Genomic DNA, 25,394 nt, shown 5'->3' with positions numbered 1-25,394 from the left:
CAAATTAAGTACTTAGTAAAAAAGACAATAGGTTTGCTTTTCACAATTTATTAACAAAATGATAAAATAAATAAATACAAATTGATCAAATGCTCCTAATATCAACGCCTCCCCGTGTTCCCTACAGTATTTCCTAAACACTGCATACAAAGAATTCATCATCACAGAATAGGCTCAATACAGAGAGGTAAGAATCCCACCAGACCAGTCACAATGTCAGGCCAACAGAAGACACGTATTGAACAAAAAAAGTCAAAAAAATAAACAACATTCCTTTCCAAAATCATTATGAAAAAATACAAACAATTATACAAATATTAAGATTGTGTAAGTACCAAATTACACATTATTCATCAGCACACCAGGTGAACGTAGTTTCTTTTATTCATATCGCTACAATGCATCTCACCAAAAATGGAAGATTAAAAAAGATTTCTTCTTCTTCTTGTTTATTTTTTTTAAATATTTTTTTTTGCACTCAACACACCCCCCAAAAATGGATTTTAGCTGTGGATGAGGTAAGAAGCTTGGGATTATGGGTAAAATAAAGTTGCTAGACGCCATACAATGTCATGGTTTACAATACTTAGAAGGCCACAATCATGACTTTGAACAAAATAAAAAATAAAATACTTTACACTGGAATTTTCACATAAAAAGATGAACCGTTTGGAATGCATATAATTATAAGACTGAACAAAAAAATGGTCCGTTTCTGTCTCGCAAACTCCAACTCAAAATGATATGCATCAACTACAAAAAGGCGTTGGAAAAACAACACAAAATGCACAGATTTCTTTGGATAGATCACTTTTAGAGCCTGACTGTTAAGAAACCTATAATTTACTATTACAATGACGTACAGTTGTATTTTTTCTTCATATTTTTTTTTTTACAAGAAAACTTGATCTAGCCCCGCCTTACACATTCAGAATGGTGCATACGCCAAATTAAAATGAAAAGTTAAAGATTTTACAAATTTAGTAGATACATGAAGGGTTGATTATTAGTTGCTATGGTTGATGGGCTCAGGTTGAGTCAGCAGACAGGAGCATAAGAGCAGTCTATGCATTCAGTATGTAATCCATATCTTGCATTTAAACCCATTTGCAATTTAATATTCGCTTAACACCCCAGAAACTATGGGAGGAGCACACCCTACAATAAGGCCAGTAACCCTCAAATGTGAATGATAAAAGTTACATGAAATGCCCATTTTAATTTGTGGTCCATAGAAAAAAAATGTTAATAAATCACAACTTTTGAACATTTATTGCCTAGAATCCAGAATACACACTTCTCCAATACTCTATGAAGATGTGAGTCTGGTCACCTGTGAATCTCCCAGAGTTCAGATGGGCGTGATTGATAGGTGGATTGGCCAATCAGGGACACGCGTGGTCCGTCTGTATAAAAACAAATATAGCTGCTTATGAGGAAAAAAGAAAGGAAACAAATATCAGACTGAAGAGACTGAAAAACATTGTGGATTTCAATCAATGACCGAAACACTAAACTAATCTGAGGTGAGATAAATGTGAATTTGTTTGTGAATCAGCTCCTTTATTTCAAATGAATCTGATTGCACAGACATGTTTGGTCCTGGCTTGAGACGCGACAGAGGGAGAGGTGTCCAGACTGATATCCCTCTGTGTAATATATGTAGAGACGTCATTCTGGATTTGTCAAGAAAGAATATTTAGCTTTAAAAGAAGGTGCTGGAATTTTGCATGTTCTCGGGTTGGAATGAATAGAAAAGTTGATAAGACACAGCAACTTCCAAGGACAGAATAGTCACTTTTATATATGTCCAATAATGTTATGTTAATGTGTACATGGCGATGCTAGCTAGAGTAATAAATATGACCAAATGTACTGTTTAGGTTTGACTGGCCCATGTTTTTCAGTTATACATAATGCGTCATTGTTCCTGTCTGCTTTCCCAAATTTACAGAGGGAAGTAATAAATTAACGTTAAGAATTTTACTTTTACAAAATGCCATACTGTCCCTTTAAGGAGGTAACTCTCTCCTAACCCATCTGTAAAGCATCAGGATGGAAACACAAAGATGGCTACTGCACGTCTTTAAAATCCCAAAACTGCACAATTTTTGGCTTTAGGATGCCAAAGAAAAGGTGACTTTAATTCCACATAAAAAATGAAAATAAAAAACAAATGCATATCTTAAAAATGTTTTGACAAATCTTGTATAAAATTTGCATAAGAAAAGGCATGCTTTTTCCACTGGACTAATTCTGCCCACTAGATGTTGTAGTTTAATTTGTTCTTTTTTTTTTTTTTTTTATTCACACAGGCTCCGGCTCACGTGACCTGATTTTGCAAACTCACCCAAAATCAAACAACATGAAGGGGAGGATTTTAAATAAAAGTCCTGACACCTCACCTCACTCACACTCAATTGACAACGCTGTAAAAATGAAGACAATTGAAGCAGGTTACAATATGGCAGACAAGCAATAGGTTTATATTGAGAATGAAAGACAACGTTATGGTCGGACTGTAGTTCACACTTTATAATAATGGCTACACCTTAATTAGCCTTAATAAAGCATAAAGAAAGGGAAATAGTTTATTATGAATGATTCAGGCCTAGTAACTACTTAATACCCAACCCATTTAATTAAAGTTGCATTATGGAACTTTACTGGTAAAGCAAAGGGCTCAACAATTTGGGAAAAATATCTAATTGTGATTTTCTGACAAGCATTGCACTTAAATTAGCTGTTAAAGCAAAGGCATTCAGAAGAACTGACGAAAAAACTGAGATATGAAGCCAATAAAAGAATGACATGCATTTCACAACATGCCTGTACAGATCTAAACTACAGGGTTAGCTGTTTTTTATGGAGAATAAGACAGAACATTTTGTTATTTGGGGACAATATTATGGTACTTCAAAAATGGCAGGATTTGCATTTCCATTCAAACTGCGATTAATCTTGCAACCCTTGTGGAGGATCTGCTACCATGGAGATGTTTTTGCTTTGCCTAGAATTTTCCACAGTCTGGAATTAACCATGTCTATATCAAAGGAAACAAGCAGGTAACATCGCCAGGCCAAATTACAGGTCAGGTCTATAGAGAGGCTACCCCACTCACAGCAATAACACATTTTTTAAGGTATATTTGAGCAATAAAAACATCTGTAAATTAATAAATGCAGTAATACCATACTGTGCAACATTTCAGGCAAAGCAATAACGTCTCCAGGGAGATAAGCAGGTGGCAGATCCCATTCAGGAAAGTCACATAGTGCACCTTTAAGTAGTTACTAAGCCTGAATCATTATTAATAACCAGTTTGTTCATTACAAATTAAGTCTGTGTCATGTTTTATTAAGGCTATAAACAGTATATTATTATAAAGTGGACTGACTGTGGATTACGAGAACACAATATGGTAACTACTTGGAACTAGGAATAAGTTCTCAAGTAAACCAATATTAAACTATGATTACGCAGTTTTGAACCATGCAGGACTAAGCAGTAAACTAAATAAAAATGAAATATTGCAAAACATTAATTCATATGTTGAAATTTGAAAGGAACTACAATAAGACAAGTTTGGAACTACACCAGAAAATAACCCAAAAAAATTAATAAGCGATATATTTCAATCTGCCATTTTGTAGACCGCGCTCCTCGAAGTTCATTTTTACAGATATCTTTAAACACTCTCTGAATGGATATTTGCAAATTGCTGATGTACCTCGTGACAATAATACTGTTATGAAATAAAAGTACATCACTAAATGAACTGGCTGTCAAACTTTCCCCAATATTTTTTTTTTTCCTCATATACGCCATCTTTGGAGCATACTGTCTTTATATTACGACAACCACTTTCCCCCCTCCCTATGTATAAAACTAAAAAAGGAACAAAAATAAAACACATTAAGGCATTTAAACGTCTATTATCATTACAACAACGAAACACTATGTGGTCAAACTAACTGTCATGAAATGCTAGTTGTAACTTGCATCGACTAACTGGCAGCCTGAGGTGTGTGTATAGATATGGGGTTATATTTTGTAAAGATAAGGTTAGATTTTGTGCTCGTTTTTAAGGGAAGCAACGGCGGGACCATACCAGAAGGGGGCGGTGTGGTTAGTAAGGTTTTTAAACAAGTCACAGTGCAAGTCGAAAGAGACAAATAAGTTTCTGCTGTTTGAAGAGAAAGGCACTCAAGGTACCTACTGTACAGAGGGAGGGAGGTCCTACATGGATGGACTGGAAACTACAGTTGTTGAGTGATCGAGATTGGACAACATTGCAAAAAAATAATTGTAAAATAAATTCATGGGGCAATTTATTTCAATCTCTGGCTTTAGAATGGGAAAGTGAAAAGTTTAGATATGCATTACAGAATGATATGGGAAAACCCATTCAAAATGTATTCACCAGTTTTGATATTGAGGATCCAAATACATAGGCACACTTAGATGAGTTGTTTTTTTTAACTACGGTAAATATTTAAAAATATACAACTATAATTTTCAATAGTAAACACATTTTGAATGGTTGTTAATTAATCGCATATAGAGTTTGTGTTTTTGAAGCAGGCTTGTATGTATTTTGTTTGGTTGATAGCAAAGCAGGGAAGGTATTTTTTTCTTAAGATTTGTATACATATACAGTATGTATTTGGATAACATTTTAAGCATTGCTTAATAGTAAATTAATGGAGATAAATTCATGAAATTAGAACATATAAGGCCAGCAAAGGCACGTTAATAATAGGTATACAGAAAGTACTACTATTGCTACTACTAATAATATTAAAGTACGGTATAGAATTTGCAGTGAACTCATATGGGGCAGTTTACTTTGTATATTCCTGCAAATAGCAATTTATGTAAGATTGTGCCCATGTAAACATATTTAAAAATGGCCAGTGTGTGGGATGTAGAATTGCAATTAGTCTAAATAGAGTCAAGAGCACAAGATATTTTAAAGGCAATTAGTGTCACATATTAACGTCAATATATTTTTTGTAATTTCCCTGCCTTGCTAATAACCCACAAAAAATAAAGCAGCACTTCCAAAAACTCCAAACTGAAGCAAAACAGTCTAATGTTGCCAACGTAAAATTCAAAGCACAATCTGAGGCACCGTTAATGGACTGACCAGAGTTTCATTAATGCCCCAAACTTAACAAGTAGCCACTTCCAGCATCATATTTCAGCCTAGACATGCTCCTTAGAGAGAAAAAATGAAAACGACAAACAATAACAAGCCTAGATTTTCTTTCTTTTTTTAAGTTCGAAAGAAATTTGGGTTTACTCCTAGAAAATATTGGCAATGTGGGGATAAGTCACATCACGACAAAGAGATGCATACTCTGCTTAAATCCATATTAACATACAAAAGCTCCTCAGCACTTGTCTGTAATGCAGCAAGCTTGTGCTTTAGTCTCGAGATTTGTGTATCTAGAGTTTATACGTCAAATCCCGCCATTTTAAGGACTAAACCGCCATCCTTAAAACTGTTATTGTTGAAATAAGCTCTCCTGTGTCAGCCCAGAGACATCCTTCTATATCTACAAGACGCCAATGATTTTGATCTGTCACTACAGTAAGCGGACTTTATCCCTGCTGAATTTGGATACAACATCATTTTGGCAGTTCTGGTATTTTTTTTAAACATAAATGTACACAAAGTTCACACCACTTCGTTCGTCCAGCAGGTTTTGTCGGAAACAGAAAAAGCACTTGTTTCTGAAGACTAGGAAGACCTGAATATGTTTTTCCTATAAAAAAGAAGAAGAAACACAGCCCAGATAGTATGTCGTTGTGTTGTAGTTGTGGTGGTGTGTGTTTGTTGTTGAACTTTTGCGATATTGCAACTTCACATTTAGTGCTCACAGTTGACACACTGGACTCACAAATGAAACTCACTACACTTTACTTTGACACCAACAACAACATCTGATCGGCTACGCAGCCTGTTCGCCCCATCCCGCAACCACAAGGCCTTTGGAGTTAAAGAAGTTTAATAAACTAGCCTAATTTTACCATCTAGAATTCTATATCGAAATATCGCAAGCCTAACAATTTACCAGAGTTATGTTATCTTCGGATTTGAAGTGGCATTTATGCTTAACAAATTGTATAGTTAATTTGACAGCTTAACAAACCGTATAGTAAATTTGACAAGAAGTTGAACAATTATATTAAAACATGATGCACTATTGTCAAAGTGAATTGACAATTTTGAATCCCTATTTCTTTTGTACAAATTGTGGCTCACAAATGCAGACCCTATGGTTAACTTTTTGTCTTGTAGAATTTTGAGATAGAGTAGTAATATTGATTGGTGGTTCAGTTGGACAAATGGGACGAACAGGCATTTCATTTCAGTGGGCTTACTCTATCACAACACTGCTTTAAGACCAGTAAGCCCCTCCACAGATGTTGCTTGTCATGGAGCTGTATTAAGTGACCAAACCACAGTGGACAAAATGTGGCAAGTAATTACTATTATTTTATAGATTATTTTTTAAAGTAAAAATATCACTAAATTGTGAATGGTCTTTTTTAGTATATTCTGTTTCATAATTTCTGTCATAGTTGTGTAAAAATTATATTGCATCCAAAATTAATCAAATTCACTTGAAAACATACACAGTTTAAAGTACTGGAAATTTTATGATGGTTTAAAATTATAATCAATATTTTATGTATAATAAAAAAATATGAAAAATTGTTTGAGTTGTTTGCTCCTGCAGTACCACACCTGTCCACTAGTGTATCCATCTACACTGTTTGGTCTAATACATCCATGTTGCATGCTGTCGCTATCGCCGCTTCTTTGTCCCGACAGAACACAGGGGCCACTAGACAGGCACACACTGGTTTGATGTTGGATAAACTCCCTTTGAGTGTTTTCTTCTCTCCCACTGCTCGACGTCTATCATTAGTTGGCATGACGACACTCAGTGGGCGGAGCCTGCATCGCCCCAGAGTCACGTGACTTGGGCTGTTTATATTATCTACCATTGACACAGTCTGACAATACGATGCAAACGAACAACATTTATACAGATTGGCAACTTCAGGGCACCGATCGGCGCAAGCAAATGTCTTAATTTTTTTTAAATATATGTTTCAAATCCCACAACTCCAAAAGATGTTACTTGTCAGTGTCCGAACTGCTGACGAGCGCTGGCAAACAGTGCTGGGAGGGTGCTGAGGTTTTGCTGTTGTTGTTGGGAGCCTCTTGATCGGTTTCCGCGGAGATGAGGGTGGTGGCCATCTTGTTTTCAGAGGAGGGGTTGTTGTTGTTGGAATTCCCCGTTGGGCTGTGTTCGAGGCAGGCGGGCTCGGATGTCCCATTAGTTGTGATGGGCGCTGTAGGTTCCGAGGGGGTATTACTATCGCCCCCTGGTGGTGCCCCCGTGTCTGCTGTGGGCGACACTTCTGTGGTGGTCCCAGTGTTACTCACCTCTGCGGGCTGCTCCTGTCCACCGCTATCTGCTGACGGGACATTGTTCACCTGCTCTGCCACCACTACTGTCTCTGTTACCTCGGTTACCTCTGTAGACACAACACTATTGGATGTAGCATTGTGTTTCTCTTCGCTGTTACCAACATTGGAGTCTGTGGACAGGGCCACAGAGTTCTGGTTCACTTCTGGTTTGGGTTGGGTCGGGACAGTTGGAGCAGGACTCTCCTGAAGCTTAGGGGGGGCCTCTTTGGGCTCTTTCTGCGCCTGATTGAAGTTAAAGGCTTGTATGAGGCGAATCAAGTGTTTGACTTTGTCCAAGGAATGCTGCATTTCTTTCTGTCGAGCCAGGATGCTGTTTTTGGTCTCCATGCATTTCTAAGGAAGAGTAAAGATATAATTTTGCATCAAATATGAATCAGCTTGAATCTCTTTCTTACTGTTATGGAGTTGCTGAGCTGCTTGACTTTTTGCTCCAGTTGTTCTCGCTCCAGTTTTAGTTCAGAACTCCACTTCATCAACTTCTGCTTCTCCTCTTCTTTAGCTACACAAAAAACATAACATATTTTTTTTAGCATTCATAAAATACAGACCTGAGCATTTACATTTTACAGTGACTATGTTAACTATAGTAACTATGTTGAAATTACCTTCTTTGTACGCAATGTAGGAATGAACAATAGCCAGGGTACCGGGCCAGGGAATGGCTTCTTCTTTTTTCAAGATCTGTAAAAAAGCTTGTTATGGTCACAGCTGCTAAGACTTGGAGATGTTTCAGGACTTAGATGTCGAGCCCCTCCACTCGGTGAGGCCAAAAAAAGGACGAGGATGACGTGGATGAACGTGAGATGCCCATATTTACACAGCGAATGAGACAGAAGCACAACTAAAAAAAACAGTGCACTGTGTATCTGCTTACAAAGGTTCGAACAGTCCTAGAGTGAGGCTTCTCCTAAATCTGCTTTATTTTACTTTTGTCTAGAATGCACCCAAATCCATTTCAAGGCACTCAAGAAACAAAAATGTCAGTATAAGTAGCCTCCTTTTCCACCAAGCTGTACAGTATGGTTCAGTTTGGTATAACACACTGCACTGGCTGCGTTTCCAATGTGATGAAAAATTAGGGCTGTCATAGCAATTAATAATTAGAAACAAAATATCCTATCTTTTGGATGGTGAAATAGAATCAAAATGCCATATTGGCTATACAGTGTAAATGGTAGAGAACACTGTGTTTTCAAATGAGTCTATATTGTAAACATCATAAACATTAAGAGGATGAAATGCTCATTTTTGTCTTGTAACCACCTCTATCTCTCTCATTTGTGAACATGACAGTTTCAGTTCACAGTAAACTTGTTTTTTTGTTTTGCAGACAGTCGTTTTCAACTGGTCTCACAGAGTCAGCTATTAAGCAGGCTTTTATTCTAATTGCGAGTTATTTGAGGAAGACAGCAGTATTGCTAACTTTCAATCTACGCCTATATCTCAATTCAGCTACATGCCCCACAATAAAAACACAAGCCAGATCAAATTTCCCCAATCAAACTGAACCAGACCAAACTGCTAGGCATAAAGGGGCTGTTTGCAGCTTCTCATTTACCTGGTCTTGGCATTTTGGACAGATCCACATGCCTTTAGGAATGGTTTTCAAAGGTGGATCCAGGCAGTCGAGGTGATAAACACGAGAGCAAGTGTCGCACATGAGCAACTGTCCACTGCGTCTACACACAGTGCAGAAGTCCTCATGGATGTCTCCCTGTGAGAAGGAAGGGACCATCAGTGTCAGCCACAGCCGCCCGCCACCGGAGCTCCGGACCACAGGAGGCCGGGGCAGGGCAGCGACCATCCCACTGGTTTAGTACGTTTGTCCTCTGTCTAATGGGATGGTGTGTTAAAGTACTTGTTGTTTCGAGAGGGTTACTTCTTAGGGTTAGGTGTTTATTGGAAGTATTAAAAAGGAGTGGTATTAATGAACATTTGACATGACTTTACAATGTTAAGAACAGTTAAGAACTCAAGGGCAGTTACAGTAAGTATTTTGACTATCTCCTATATCAACTTTCCCCCAATTGAGCATATAATCCATGTGTTTAGAATGACTTATGAAGACCAGTGCTGTATTTGTGTGTGTGTGCATTGTCCCACCCTGCAGACTAATCCAATAGATCATTAGTGGTCAGGACAGTCAGGACACTGTTCACTTTGTAAGGCTGTCTCAAAGTAAAAGCAGGTGATGGTGAATGATCATCATGGAGACAACATAGTGATGAGTGCAGTATGTGGGTGACAATGGTGTGGCTGGGACAGTGAGCAGTGGGCCTCTGTGTGCGGTCCTCTCCCTCAGCGGTACTTACATCCGCAGAGCTGGGGCTGGGCAGAGGGAGGGGGCGGACAGGGCTGGAGGGGGAGGTTGGGGTGAGACTGCCCCGCTCCGGGATGCTGCTGTATTTGGGTGGACGACCTGGGTGAAATGACAGACGACAAAAGACGAAAAACAGAAAAAAAAGAAAAAGATGGAGAGGGGGAGAGCACAACCGTAAACAATCGGACATACCTTCGAAAGGGAGTCTTCGTTGGCTATGGGGTGGGGAGCAGCAGGAGCGACAAAGGGTCAGAAGCACAGATAAAGTGTTAGTGCAGCAGACTGGGTCATAGGATGAGCCCAGCGCTAACTATAGCAGGAGGCTAACAGGCACTTAGCCATGAAGAATATGGAGAGTAGGGCTTTGAAACACCTGTGACCTTCAACATACCCATATAATGTAAACTTGTATTTAAACTGTGCTTTTACGACTGCACCACTGGACCAAAATCATTGTCCAGTAAGGCACAATGAGAGCAACTACTAACTCCAAGTGGATGAGTACAGGTTTGTAGGGAGAGATACAACTTTGAATTTCAACACTCCACCACAACTTTATACATCTTTTAAATCAAATGTTTTAACAAAGTCACAAGTGCTTTTAAAACCCAAGACCAAAAGTTAATATTGAAATTTAGCTGGTTAAAATAGTTAAATATGTACTAATGATAATCAAGTATCTAGTGCAGAGGGAATTAGAAAGCAGAAAAGGGAACGAAGACTTTTTAAATGCATGTCATTAGTATTTCATAATCTAGTAATTTTTTAATAAATTAAGTACAAGTTATTTATATTAATAATTATTATATTAATTCATTCATTAACTATATATTCAACTCTACCAGATGTGAGTGGTTCATACAAACCTCTCTTCCTTGTTCCCTGGTGCAAAGGGCTGTTCAGGTAACTCACTGCACTCTTTTTCCTCTATAAAAACAGAACACAAGACCAGTTCTCATAAATCAGCAGAGATATTTTACACACAAGTTCAAGTAAAAGTTTTAATGAATGTTTTTAGTGTTTTAATAAGATCAAACCTCAGGCTCAAACACGGCTCCACTATAAACTGGATTGGCTGTTGTTCGTCGTTTCCGCTCTTGTCGTTTGCTCTGGATTTCTGTAATACCAAAGAAAAGTATTGGTTTAATTTTTCACATGTTTCACATAGGCCTTTATTCGCAATGTAGCCTGCACGCTAACCATTTTTAAAAAGATACTATAATCACAACTGAGTTGCCAGTACCTTAACTTGCAGATAGAGGACACATACATCCTCATTCCCTGTATATGGACAGGCCATGTCTTATGTGAAAGTAAAGAAAATCAGAACCTCCAGAATTCACTTACTGAGCAGCAGAGGCTGCACTAGCACTGATTATTGATTGGCTGCAGATGCTGGGGATTAGGTAGTGAGGATTCAGATCAGAGAGAGTCCTTTTAGGTTTTAACCAACTGGATTTTAGCATTGAAACTGGGAGCACAAATGAAAGCTTTATGTGGGGCTCATTCTGCTTTCTGATTGGCTAATCGTCTTGAGAACCAAAATACCATATTATAATAAATAAATGGGACATTATGTCCAATGTTTTTGTGATCAAGAATAAATCAGCATTAAAATTGTTACAAGTAAGAACATGTTTACGTTACACCTGAAGACATGGCTAGGTCATGTTTTGGAAATTTAAAATCAAGATCTTACATGCAGTTTCTTTAAAAGGTCTGGTCATAAATAAACAAATGCTGAATTAATGGATCATATCCCACATCTTACCTTCCAAGTGGTCATGTGTTACAAGGCCTAGCGACACCATAAAAGCCAATTTCTGTAGAAAAAAAGATGGTTGTAATTAAACTTGAACACTACAGAGATGTAAGCACCCTGCCCACTCAGTACCTCAGGGTTCTCTTCTCTTTTGGGTCTGGGGGCAGGAGATGGAGGAGGGGTCGCAGAGGGCGGGACAGGAGTGATGACCTTTGGCTCGGCTGCACTCACGGCTTTAACAGTCTGCTGCAACAAAAACATAGATAGTATTACATAACCTTTTTGATGACAATTTTTCATGAATGTGTAAATGTAAAAGGAGCTATTATATTATTTAGCTAGGATGGTCCTGCTGAGATAAAACAGCCTGTTGCTATTCTAGTGGCAGCATATCTCACTGCATTTTCATACTTTTCCTAAATTAGTTTAGACTTTAGACTTTACTTTAGTTTACATTATTGTAATAGACAAGTGTGAAGTCTGAAATCTGAATCTTTATACACTATTTCTTTTATTAACATTTCACACATTATTATTAGTGTTGGTGTAAATGTTGACAATTCTGCTCAATGGCATATTATTTGGTATGTCTTAGCCAAGTATATGAATTGTTATCATTTTTATGAGGAATTGGATTTGCCACAAAAATATTAAGGCAGTGTAATGATTAACCATAGTTATTAATTTCAGTTATATTTTATACGCAATAACGCCCAACTTTATCTATTCTAACAATGTGTTTATTAGTATTTGGAATAGAATGTGTACCTTGGGCTCAGCGGTGATGCTGCTGATCTGAATGGGCTGTGCGGTGGTTGGGACAGCAGAGGGCGGGTGGGTGGGGGTGGGGCTGGCGAGGCGTGTGGCGGCAGCAGACACAGGTGTTGTGATCACGATTCCTGTGAGGGACGCGTTTCCCGCTTTGGCGCAGGGCTGGCCATTGACAATGCGCACCTGGTGGATGGGGGCGGCAGAGGGTAGCGAGGTGGCCAACTTTGTGGCCAGCATCACGGGCCGCTGTAGCAGCTGTGGGGCGGCCATCATGGGAGGAGGTGGGGCTGGGGCAATCGGGACGTTTGTGGGTGTGACCGGTTTGGGCCTGACCTGCTGATGACAAACAGCCAATCAGAGAGCAGCTCAAGAGCAATATGACACTGCTGAGTAATGCTACTGTGGTGCCACTGCAGTGAGGCGGGCTACTTTACTACACATTGATTGGATTGATGCAAGTTCTATTGACCCTGCAAAAAACTCAAGTTTCCCTTAGAACAAATAGCAAAGAAATATCAGAAAACACAAAAAAATTGTTAAACTCATGCAACATATACCTTGTGCAATTAGTTTGTGAGAAACATGTTCATAATGTACATTTCGTGATGATGATGAAGTGTGGTTATTTGCAGTTATTTACTATTTTTAGGATAGGTTTTAACTCTCAAGTTTGACTTGAAATAGAAAAAGGCTTCTCAAGCAGCAAACATTTTATATTTTATGAACCCCGGGACGATAAGCAACCACAGGGTGGCAGCTAATATGGGTCCAAATAAAAAATAAAAGAACTGCCTTCCACGTTACAAGTCTAGTGCATATATTTAAAACACATGAAAGAATTGAAATGTCCCTTCATTGTGAAAGGTGAGACACCAGAGCTCCCAGTGACATTACTCAGCCCCACCAAACATCACTGCTTTAGTCACATGGAGGGTTAAAACACGGACAGCCAACACAAAATACCAAAAGCTGCATCACAAATGCACTGTGTTACAACCATTCACAGGCAGAGGCCCTGCTCAGTCTGTCACAGGTCAGTCCAGAAATCAAAGCACAACGAGAGGAGAGATGGCAGCACACAACAATGTTTTAGTGCCACGCAAAAACAAGGCATGAGGGTTTGCTTTGGCGCACTCCTGCCCTCTGCTGGAGAGAGTGAGCAAGTCACCTCATGTGGGCCACAGACAGGGGCAGAGGGGGCAGGGCAGAGGTCGGAGGCGGGGCTAAATGACGCACCTGTGGCTGATAGGTGGGTCGAGGCGTCAGTCTAGGAGGAGGGACAAACTGAGGAACTTTGATTGGCTGCGCGTTGGTGGTGGTGGCCTGCACCTGGACAAAACCACAGCATAATGGGCCTCCTCTGACTTCTACAGCAGTGGCACCACTCACATCAAGCATGCACCCATCATTTAGTATTGTACTGGATTGGTGCATGGGTCTATCAGCAAATGTTTGTCTTTATGTTAAACCTTGCATAAAAACAAAAACGTCTTGGAACACAGACCATAACATTTTATAGGATTCGATTGTTACATTTATTTGTTTGTATGAAATATTCATGTATTAAGTAATAATGTTTGACATCAGGATTGTTTATTCCAGTGATTTTTTATGTATCAAAGGCCACTTTTAAACTCAAACCCTTCAGTGCCACCACTCACCACGGACAGATCAACCACCTAAACAAGCAGCATCACTGTTGTAGATTAAACATGATAATCTGGTCTAAACTCTCGTCAGCTCAACAGATGACCACACAAACTGTTCAATATGGACATACGGAGGAGACGCTCCAACTCTTACCACCATGGCGTTCTTGGTCACCAGCCGAACTGGCTCTCCACTCTGATTGGTCAGTTTGCTGGCCACCTGCAGGTTGATGGGGGTGTTCTGGTCCGGTTTGGTGATCGCTGTGGTTACCATGGCGACAGTGGCAGGCCGCTGGGACAGGACCGACCCGGTCAAAGTCGGTGCTGTGGCTGCTTTCAACACCAGAGGTAGAGTCTTTGCAGTGAGCACAGGGGTCACTGTCAATGTCTGAGGGCACACCAAAACACAAGGAGTTGTGACATATCTTCAAGATTAATCACAACTTTTAAAATGTGCAAAGGCAGGTATAAAGTATCCTGGTATGGTGTGTAGCGCCCTTCCAAGTTTCAGACAGTGAAACCAGAATCTATAATCTAGTTTCTACTGCCCCCAATAGAACCCTTATAACAAACAGCATTGTGCTGTTGTGCACTGTGCCAGTGCATGAGCATTACCTGTGTGATCCCGGCAGTGACCTGTGCTGCCTGGAGGATTCCTGCAGGTTTGACCTCTGCTGTGATCGTTCCACTCTGAACCTGCAGCTTCGGCTCTGGCTCCTGCTTCACCAACAGCTCCTTTCTCAGCTGCTCCACCACCTTTTTCTGAAAACAGCATTTACTTTACTGTTATTTTTATTTTATTTTTATTAATATAAATGCAAAAGCAACTATATGTTACATACAGTCCTATATTCACTCTGTGGATTCTACTACATTTCTCAACACTGCAATTTTACTAGGATTTTTTCCTCTCTTATAACTTTTACTCTCTTTGTCTTTTGTCTCTTGTCCTGCAAATAAAAGCAATCTTTCAGTGACAATATGATGACTATGATAACTTTTTCAAACATATTCTCGAGTGCTGTGGCGATATGAAATTAATTCCTTTGGCAGAGGCTGAACAGAAACAAAGATGACAGTGACGTTGTAATTGAAGATAAAACTCTCATCTGTCACTATAGCAACCCTCAACTTAGACCAACTCCAAAGTACCTTCAAAGATGTAAAAGAGCTACAGCCGAGCTTAAAATAAGACACATAGAATAGAGCCAGGAGTAACAGTAAAAGCAGCCTTAAACAGTGACCTATCCTGAGGGACATGTTTCCAGTGGGCCCCTATGCTGAGGGGCTTTTGTAACATTAAACCTGGAATTTTTTGGCCTGTTTGAACCCATCCCTTTTTATGTTTTAAATGTTGTTTTTTGTAAACACAGGATCTTAACGCCTCAAGAAAGGCCCTGTTCAGCTTTCAATAGAGTTTGTCAAAATGTTTATTATCACTACATTATAAATCAGTTTCAAGGCTACTTTCAAAGCTGCCTGTAGTTCCAAAAGTAAATTTCCCCACAGACAAACATGTCAAAAATAACTGTAATGTACATTAGTTAGTAGTTATCACATATCTGGTTGTCTTCAGTCCAAACATATTTAAAATGTATTATTCTGCACAATGTTTCAATAACTTTGTAGTGATGAAATATTAAATAAAATCACTGATTGCCAGAGAGTGGTGCTGAAAGTAATCCATGATTCCCTCAGTCATTCACTGGTTTCAGCACCACCCTCTGACAGTCAGTAGGGATTCATAGAACTGTAGTTGCATTTGTAACTTTCATTTTATTTTCAGAAACAGATTTTAATTAAAAGTATAGGTAGTCATTAGTTACCACATAGTTGCTTAGTCCCAATTAAACACTTTTCTTTTTTTTCCTAAAAAGCTGAGTTCCATTATTTCAATAATTTCAGAGCTTAAAACTGCAGTATACCACAATAAGATTATTTAAAATGTAATAAAATAACAGTGCATAAAATGTTTAATACAGATTGAGTTGAGAAGTTATAAAAATGTAATTATCAGATCACTTCTTTTTAGACCTTATTTTACCGTTTCATTTGTAAACAAGTCAGTAAAAATGTGCCGGATGAAGATAAAAATAGGACACATGTTAAAAATAACTTCACAAGCTGAAAATATCATGGATCACAAAGAGGCAGCAACTGAGAGTTCAGTTGTGCAGTCTGGACTGATTCTATGTCAGTACAAAAACACAGACACACACTTCCTGGTTTTATCGCTTCATTGTTTAAATCAAATGCATTTTAAATGGATAAATAAATGATGTTTTTATGACATACCTGCTTCTCACTGAGCGCTGTGATCTTGGCCTGGAGTTCATGCAGCTGCTTCTTCAGATCCGCATTCTATAAAAAGAAGAACTCAAGTGTAAGAGAAAGCTTCTAAAGTACAGTGAATATTTTAACATGAATGGAGCATTAAAGCTTAAAGCAATAAATTAAAAAATACATAAAATGAAACATAAATAAATACTATAGTAAACTTTTACAAGATTTTAGAGAAATAACTTTTTGTGTAAGAGAAAAATAATGTCTTACCTGTGGGTCCTGCTTCATCTGTGCCACCAGTTTCTGTAAAACAAAACAAAGGGAAGTTAAAAATGCACAGTGACATCTACTGGTTGGACACTGAATTACACTTTCAGTACTGCAACTAAAACAATTGTGTAAAAACTTAGCAAGTACCCAATTGCAGGCAAATGCATTCTCAGTAGCACATAAAAGCATAACATGTTCTATGTTTGTTTTAGGATGAAAAACAGCATTCAGAAATACCAGGTGCAACAAAGTTATTGTTTTTGTTTTTTTTTATTGTTATACAGTAGACACAAACAATAGGTGGAAAAGTAGCTGTAAAAATAGTGTACTGCTTCTAAAAAGATGAACAGCTAAAGCACTCAGCTAGTTTTGTAAAACCCGTGTTGTCGTACGGGCATTTGACAAAAGAAAGGTATTTTACCATGGCCTCACAAATCCTTTAACCCCAAAATCAGGTGAAAACTGTGCTTTGGAGTAGTCTTAAGTTGGTCCCAGAGTCAATTGATCCGCTGAATGATCAATACTGAGCTTTGGTTCAATAAGAGTGATTGTGGTGAGTCAAACGCAACCACATTAGTGTCACTGCTGCTGACTAAAGATTTACTGTAAACTGTTACTTAATGGCCTGATCCACAACTGGAGTTCTCTTAGATAAAAATAATACTGTGTTCTATAGTTCAAGTGACCACCTAGGCAACAAGCTCCCACCGTTTTGACTACAATTTAATATAGACTAGACCTGTGGTTCCCAAACTTTTTGCAGTCATGTACTTCTTGAGCGTTTTGATGACTAGCCCCATACCTTACTGTGTTACACATGAAGATAATCTCTGTTGACACTGAACACATTATATAATAGTTGGAATATTTGTAATTATATCAAAACATGTACCACTTTTAAAGCTCTTGGACAGGCCTGTAGGAGATCCAAAAAATCTAAAATCTTACAAAAGGCCCAATCGTGCAGTCACAACATGCAAAACGCACATGTTAGTCATAGACTTGGCATATTAAGGGAGCGCAAGTCATTAGGCAGTCTTTGCAAATATGGAGGTCTCGAAAACTGGTTCTACTGCTCTGCCAATCAGAGCTAGCTCCTTCCTCCCATTGCTCCATGAAGTTATTGCAATATAGGGTCATAATTATTTCTTAACTAGACTAAATATAACATTATTATTATCTGAAAAAAAACACATTTCTCACGCATTAGACCCTACCAGAGTACATTTACAGTGCACTGTCTTGTGTGACCAGTGCCCTTAAACACAAGAGCACTTTTGCGTTGAATGCAAACACTCGTAAGGTAAAGGCATGTTTGTGCCTTTAACAGTCCACACGATCAGAGCCTGGTCCGGTGGACTTGGCTCTGTGACGCACAAAGTGAGCTGAAGTCCGAGCGAGGGTCGCAGCTCGAGAGACATGCTCCACATCGGAGCGGCGGCTTTTCTGCTTCAAGCTTGAGGTTTCACAAGTGTGCCCCTGCATCAGACCTCGCCACACACCTGTCCGCCTTGTGCGCTCTGCCTCCCCGGCAATCTCCCCAGGACGTATCTCCCTGGCACGGAGCGATCTGCCTGCCCGGCTTGAAGCGTATCTCCCCAGCTCGGTGCGCTCTGCCTCCCCTCCTCGGAGTGTATATCTCCAGAGGGAGAACACCGCATTTTCCGCATCCGGCGCCGTTGGGTTGAGTTTACTGGACTATGCTTTATTTGTCAAAAATAAAACATAACTATCTTCGCAGCTCATCAAGGATTGTTTCACGTTGGAAAATAGAACTCTGGATTTAAGCACAAGCTTAAAGGAACGCAGAGATTTGGATGATGGATACAATATGTACAAGTTATACACACAAGGAGGACTGTGCTCTGAGTGAGTTCTATTTGAACTCTTAAGACTCTCTTGCTTATCATGCCCACGATTTTTCTTTCTAATACAAGTTTTTTATTCATACAATTTCATTTATTTTGTTATTTGTTTAGGCAGAAGTTTGACATTTTTTCTTGCACTTATTTTATAGTTAATAGCAGTGTTTTGAAGCGAATAAGTATGTGGAAATGCATGCTACGAAATGTGATACATGTAATAATAAATGTAATTGGTTTCATAGCGAGTCCTAGAGTCATGTGCACCTGCTTGTCCTCAGGGCCTCATTTTCATATGGCTCACCTTTTGTTTCGAATGTGATGTTTCGCGGTTATAACACAGGACATAGAGAAAAAAATTCACAAATAATATAAACAAAAGTGCAGCCATAGAGCGGCATGGCCACTGCCTGCTGTGCACCACACGGAAGACTGGGTCCCACATGTCATTTTTATTTTTTTCAAAAATCTCCTTGCATACTCCCTATGACACTCCGTCAGTTTGGGAACCACTGGACTATATAAAGTGATATACGACAATAAAGAATTCCATCTAGTAATCTGTGTATCTGACTGAAAGAAAAAGTTAGTAGTATGAGAGTAGTGTCATGGGTTTCAGATTGCTGATAAATTGAGACAGTTTCCATAGTTATTACCAATTAATAACAAAATATTATATGTTTTGGGAAAAAGTCACCAAAACTTTGCATATAACAGAAAGCTGAAACCCATGGATAGTTTGTTAATACAATAAGCTGGCATATCAGTATACTACATTTACATCATAGTAGTTTCAAGTTTAGGAGTTTTACATTCACTTTATTTTATTATTAACATTTAGGCCTAGAAAATGTGTAAGTTGGCTAGTACCATAGGGGGAACATAACATTGACTTTTTCATTTGTGTAATTTGTTAATATTGCAATAAAACCTGTAATATTGTTAGTAAGGTTACTGTGACCTTGACAGAAGTCCTCCAGTAAAATTAACCACTAGCCAAAACATCTAAAGAAAGGCATAATGGATCAAGACAAACGTAAGTCACAGTAACATTTTCAATTTGCTATACTATTGTAAGAATTTCATTAGTTCATTTTTTTTCTTGTTTTTAATAGCCATTTTTAAGTGGTAGTAAGACAGGTTATTACATTAGTTAGATCATACTAATTCAAAGACATAGTATGCTTTTGGTCATGTTTTATAATGTCCAACTTGGACGATATAAAAGATAAGTTAAAGACACGTTTAGTGATTTGAAAGTCTCACCTGATGGATCTGTATCTCTACCTTCAGAGCCTCCTGTAGCGTCTGTAATTCCATCATGGATCTAGTCAGTCTGCCAGCCGATCGATCAGCCTGAACAACAAGAGGGAAAAATGAAAAATATTGTCAAACTTCATTTCAACCACAAACTTTTTCAACTGGGCTGCAATACTGGTAAGTTGCCATGACGACTTAATTCTCATGGATATTTTTTATTGGCTACCATGTACTTTGGTATTTAACTGTTCAGCTAAAACCTTTTATCAACAAATAAGATACATTTTAATGTTTATGTTTTTACATTGTTTGGCTTAGTACAATACTTGTATCATCACCAATTATGCATCAAACCAAAGGATCAATTGTCAACATTGTAATTTAAAGTATGCAGAACAGGTTTTCATGTTTTTTCTTAGTAATTACAAAATAATTGAATTCTTATCCTGTTGTGTTCGCTGCAGTGTAGCACACCTGAGTCAAAACCCTTTCTAATTTAGTTTGACTGTCAAATGAACATGCTCCGTACAAGTTGCTATTTCCAACATGTTTAAGTGTTTCTTGCAGAAAGCTTTTGACACTTTGATATTACAGACTTGTATGACTTTATTTTAAAGTTATTATGACTTGAAGTGTTTCAAAGTCAGTACAATGTTACTGATAGCATCATGGAGGATTGGTAGGGAGCGCCCCGTTTGACCTTATTTGACCTTGAGGCACGGAGACTGCCTCTGAAACAGGAAGTCCTTGCATTTCTTTTTTTTTTCCTTTACCTGGGCGTTTCCATGACAACAGATGTGAACCACACAGATTCTATTGAAGTTGTTATTAAAAGGTTTTTTATGACTTCTTGTTCAGTCTTAAAACTGGTAAATATTCCAAGTACTGGAAAATAGTCCTGAACTTTTACAGGGCTAGTGAACAATATTATTACTTTTTTTCTTTTCTTTTTTTGTTCAATTATTTTGAAAAAGTAACAATGCTACAACGATTCAACAATTTCTGCCTAAATAACAAAGGATTTTAATGTCTACCATTGCTTGTCATTATGTTTATTCATATGGTGTATACTAAAATCAAAATGAAAAAATATTGGATTGTGACTTATGTTTTCACAATAGGATTTTGTTCACAGTCCACATCACAAACTAGGGCTGTACGATTTGGCAAAAATATCAAATTGTGATTTTTCTCACAAGCCTTCCAAATACAATGCAATATGCTATTTAGTTTTAGATAGCTGGTTTTAAGGTCACATTTCAAAGGCATCTGGGAGCATTTAACATTTGAGAGAAGACTGGAATCTTAACTGATAAATAAGTACAAGAATTATATCCATTTCCAAACATGTTTGTAGAGGTCTGAACAATAGGGTTAGCAGCTTTTTACATAATAAAAAGGATTTTTTTTAGATTCAATTTGATTGCGACTTAACTATGATTAATCTTGCTGCTCTAGTTCAAATATATCAAGCTTATATATATATATATATATATATATATATATATATATATATATATATATATATATATATATATATATATATATATATATATATATATATATATATATATATATATATATATATATATATATATATATATATACACACACACACACACTGGAAAGAAGACTGAGCAAATAAATTAATACAAAAATTCCATACATTTAAGATTTCTTTGTAGAGGCCTAAACAACAGGGTTAGCAGAGTTATACATAAGGCAATATCAATTTGCAGAGGAAATTATGCTACTTAAATAATTGCAGTGTTTGCAATTTTTGAGATTTGCTAATAACTGCATGTGTCATGTTCGTACCTTAACAGCGTCTCCAGTAGGAAAACCATCCAACTGAAGCATTAAAGTGCCGCTGGGGAAACACACAAGGAACAGAGCACAAAAACTTTAAACAAAACACACAATACAGAAATGTATATAATAATAAGTAGTAAGTAGTAATAACTGCATTTCTGAAACATGCATATTTACAGTATATGCAAAAACTCACCACCTGCTGTGGGACTGAACTCCACCCCTCTGTGCTGCCCTGAAACACAAAATAACAATTCAATCTAGGGTTTTCAAAAGTATCAAAAATCAGATACTAATCAATACTAAAACTGGTATCAAAACTAGGTGCTCATTTGAGTAGGTATTGATACTAAAAAGTCATATTCACAGGACAGAAATGAACCTTTCCTGAATAGCTTTAGAATGATCTTGAGCTGTGTCAGTGTAAGAGCACATACACTACACATACATGGACCACTACAGATTTTAGTATCGTGACAATACTAGAGAGCAGTACAGTCAATACTATCACAACCAGGAAACCAGCAGTGGTTTAAGATAAAAGTCTTATTTGTTGAAAAAAGGGTTGAGGAAGTTAATATTTTAAAAGTGTGATAATCAGCCAAGTAAAGATACGTTGACAGTATGCACAGCTGAATACAAAATTTTGAGTTTGTACCAATTACTAGTGTCACATACTTGCACACTGAAGGAATTACAATTAGAAATCATTATAGAAACCTTGTGAACCGTTATGTGTTTTGGATTAGCCAGTTAGCACTCTCGCACACACAAAAGAGTACTATTGCTTCTATTTGCTTCACAAAACTAGGAGGTTGCTAAAAATACATATAAGTAGCCTATTTCTTGGTGTTTTGTGATTAAACTTACATGCAGAGTATCAGTATTATTAGATTTGAGTTATATTTAGGAGTGGTAGTAAACAGGATTTGACTTTTTGCTTAGTGCTCCCTGTGGCTAGTCTTTCACAAAATTTACAAGGAAATTAACTTTTAATAATTATAGCCAAAATTGCAGTAATTGTAATGTTTTTGTGTACTTTTGGAATACACTTTAAGCCATAAAATGGTGTTAAAATATTTGTCAAAAATTAGAAAAGATAATAACAAAAAACTATGTCAAGGTAAGGAAGACTATACATAAAATCCAACAGGCAAAAGTGCCTGTTGGGACTGAATGAAATATTTAGCAGAATTCTAGTAAGAGTATTGGAAAGACGACTTGTTCCAGCTTTTTTATGTAGAGAAAGGAGCAGCCTTGTTCAAACTCATGAGATGTGTGGTTATACAGCCCTTTACAAACAAGCTCCATGTGTCTCTAATGAACAGTTGCTGCGGATCACTGGACTGAACAAGATTTTACCTTCATTTCTTTACAAAAACAAGTGAATTTGTATTTTTGACAATTGAAAATGAACACAAATCTTTGTCTAAAGGAGAAGTCCTACTGCGTCAATACAAAAGTCACCTACAAATATTGAAAGAGCAAAGGTAACAGCTTTACAAAGTGGCTTCCTTTGTTTAAATAGACTATTGCAATATTCATCTTCAGAAAAAAAAAAGTTTGCGTTTTTCAGGGTATTTTATAGATTATAGAATAGAAATATAGAAAAATGTAATGCCATACTGTGGTACATTTCAGAGGACATTCCAGACAAAGCAAAACATTTCCATTGGATTGGACAACCCCACCACAAACTTTACACCGTGCACCTTTAAATAGTATTAAATCTAGTATGTGACATATTTAATAATGTACGAATACCCTGAAGTACAGCACAGATCTTTCTAGTCAAAAAATATGCAATAGCATTGCAGTTAAAAATTAAAATGTTCTTTTTCCTAGAAATATAACCTTTTAAATATGGAAATACAACAGGTGAAATAAAAAGTAAGTCTACTGAACTTTATACATGTCTCAAAATATGTGACGTCTTTTGCACAACAGCCCTGAAAACCATTAACAATGAGGCACGTATAACACTGCTCTTATTTATAGGCCTGTTGGTAGTAGCCAAGTTTCTAATCTTTGCTTCTGTCTACTTCTCAAATCTAGAAACATGCTGACATATACTATGCATTCCCGATAATTAGGCAGTGCAAAAGTATGTAAAAGGGCCACACTGACACATGCCATGCGTTTAATTGTAGTAATTGCTCCCTGGGTGGGACATGAAGTTGTCTCTGGGATAAACTTCCATGCGCATCACATGCCGCTGGAGCACAAGGCCCGACCCGGGAAAATGGAGGGTTTCCAGATGAAAGGCGTTGCGAGAGTTGACGTACAAAAAGAACTGTTTTTGTTTCCCCGGTCAAATAAATGTTTTATAACCTCCTTATTACACTACTCCGGCCGTCTCAACGCTCCAAAAAATCTCTGTTTTCAAAAGCCCAGATTGATTCAAAGTGTCACATCCGCGTTTAAACTTTCATTAAAAGCCATTATTTAAGTGTTTTGCAGAGAGTGTTGGTGCTAAGAAAAAACAAGTCAAAGCGATTCTCACATAACCGACATTGCTCCGACTGAGAGAACAAGTGGATAACGTAGAACGCCCAAGAGTGGATCGGCCGAAGGGACACAGAGCTGTGATTGGCTGTTTCGGACCCAAGAGGCGGGCCTAAGGTCTACGCTGCTGTGAATGGAGGTTCTGCTGTCTGTCAACTTGTGACTGACGCTCAGGCTCCTGAAAGGAGCTCAGCGGGGCAGCTACAAGTTAAAAACACACCATCTGCAGAGAATGTGAGCTATATGGAGAAGTAGTTACAACTTAAACAACTCCCAGTGAAGTTTACCAAACCTTGTTTTAAGCTGGTTTCTATGATAACTTTATCAATTCTGATTAATATTTCCATTCCCATTCCTACGCAGATCAGTGGGATGACTGTCATCTAGTAAATGGAAAATGAATCACAAACACGTTTTTAACCTGGAAACAAGTTGTCATGCTCCATACAAACTCCAGTTGTAGTACCCAGGAACAAACTAGTAAACAACGTTGTAAATAGCATTAAGATGTTTATGAATAAATACCACTTTGTTGTAAAAGTGAGAATGTAGGTTTAAAGCAATAATAAAGCATACACGGCACAGTCAACTTTCTGTGGGCACCGGGCGGACACCGACTGCAGTCAGCAGTCCATTTTAACCAATGACAGCCCACGGTCCCTCCGGCCGATACATTCTACCGTCAACCATAACTAGCCGCTAACGCTAGCCGTCCTGTTAGCAGCGCTGGCTAACGCTATGAGCCATGCTGGTAACTTACGTCAAAGAAAAATAATAACGTCTGTGGGCTACGTGAAAGAAAAAAGAAAATGTGATACAAGAAACCCGAAGTCAAACATTCCTAACAGACGCCATCTTTTAAAATTTCTGACACCAGGCTGGCTGCCATTGGTGAAGTTCTATCGGCCCCTTGTCCTCCAGAATATCAACTCCTAGAATAAGAAACACACCAGCTAAATAGATAGAATCACATCGGAATACAGCTAATACAGCCCCAAACCGCCTGCCAGCTGCAACACCTGCCCACAAACACTCAAAACACACAGATAAAAGACAATAGTAGCCGTCAGGTAAAGTTTGAAAAGAGAGAAAATTAAAGTTATGAAATTAAAAAGCCCAATGTGCACTTACTCAGCAGCAGTCCTCCTCTAGATTAATTAAATAAATATCTAAAAGAAGCCGATCCACGATGGAATAAGAGCATACGAACAGCTCCGATGGACTCCTTCCCACTCAGCCCTAATTTTGTCCCTGTATTTTATATTAACTTTTGGTATTTTTGTCTAAAAACAGAGAAACTGAAGCTACAAAACAAGAAGAACTCTTCTTCAATCTCATTCAGCTCAGCCTAACCACAGCGGAGATCACTACGCCTCGGAGCTGGAGGAAG

The 25,394-nt window shown here is 38.0% G+C and overlaps 1 protein-coding gene across 4 annotated transcripts; it reads right to left on the bottom strand.

Annotated features, from left to right (window-relative positions):
* Nucleotides 1-463: 463 nt before the first annotated feature.
* phf21ab (PHD finger protein 21Ab) lies at nt 464-25,346 on the bottom strand. 4 transcript variants are annotated; one of them, XM_033967721.2, is made up of 19 exons: nt 25,136-25,346; nt 21,696-21,734; nt 21,506-21,557; nt 19,694-19,783; nt 16,566-16,598; nt 16,308-16,373; nt 14,628-14,774; nt 14,167-14,400; nt 13,600-13,692; nt 12,361-12,696; nt 11,725-11,838; nt 11,602-11,653; nt 10,868-10,947; nt 10,697-10,757; nt 9,823-9,929; nt 9,069-9,224; nt 8,116-8,191; nt 7,906-8,009; nt 464-7,843 (listed from the first exon to the last, which is right to left on the bottom strand). In XM_033967721.2, the coding sequence occupies exons 3-19, from the start codon at nt 21,545-21,547 to the stop codon at nt 7,154-7,156; spliced, it is 2,481 nt and encodes an 826-aa protein (XP_033823612.1). In that variant the 5' UTR covers nt 21,548-21,557; nt 21,696-21,734; nt 25,136-25,346; the 3' UTR covers nt 464-7,153. The 4 variants fall into 4 exon arrangements, with proteins under 4 accessions (XP_033823612.1, XP_033823613.1, XP_055078313.1 ...); XM_033967722.2 differs by having other exon boundaries at nt 11,725-11,835; XM_055222338.1 differs by lacking the exon at nt 13,600-13,692 and having other exon boundaries at nt 12,361-12,699.
* Between the last annotated feature and the right edge of the window lie 48 nt (nt 25,347-25,394).

The sequence above is a fragment of the Periophthalmus magnuspinnatus genome, chromosome 6 (genome assembly GCF_009829125.3).
Source record: "Periophthalmus magnuspinnatus isolate fPerMag1 chromosome 6, fPerMag1.2.pri, whole genome shotgun sequence".
Lineage (NCBI taxonomy): Eukaryota > Metazoa > Chordata > Actinopteri > Gobiiformes > Gobiidae > Periophthalmus > Periophthalmus magnuspinnatus.
Note: the sequence above shows the minus strand (reverse complement) of the source record. Positions and strands in the feature narration are given on the sequence as shown.

Bases quoted from the DNA above. Each gene is read 5' to 3' on its own strand.
- phf21ab (XM_033967721.2), bottom strand. From the start codon at position 21,547: ATGCTTCAGTTGGATGGTTTTCCTACTGGAGACGCTGTTAAG. The intron at 14,401-14,627 runs GTAATGCTCATG...GTGTGCCCTCAG, and splicing joins TCACTGCCGGGATCACACAG to ACATTGACAGTGACCCCTGT. The intron at 11,839-12,360 runs GTACACATTCTA...TTTTTGTTGCAG, and splicing joins GCATCACCGCTGAGCCCAAG to CAGACTGTTAAAGCCGTGAG.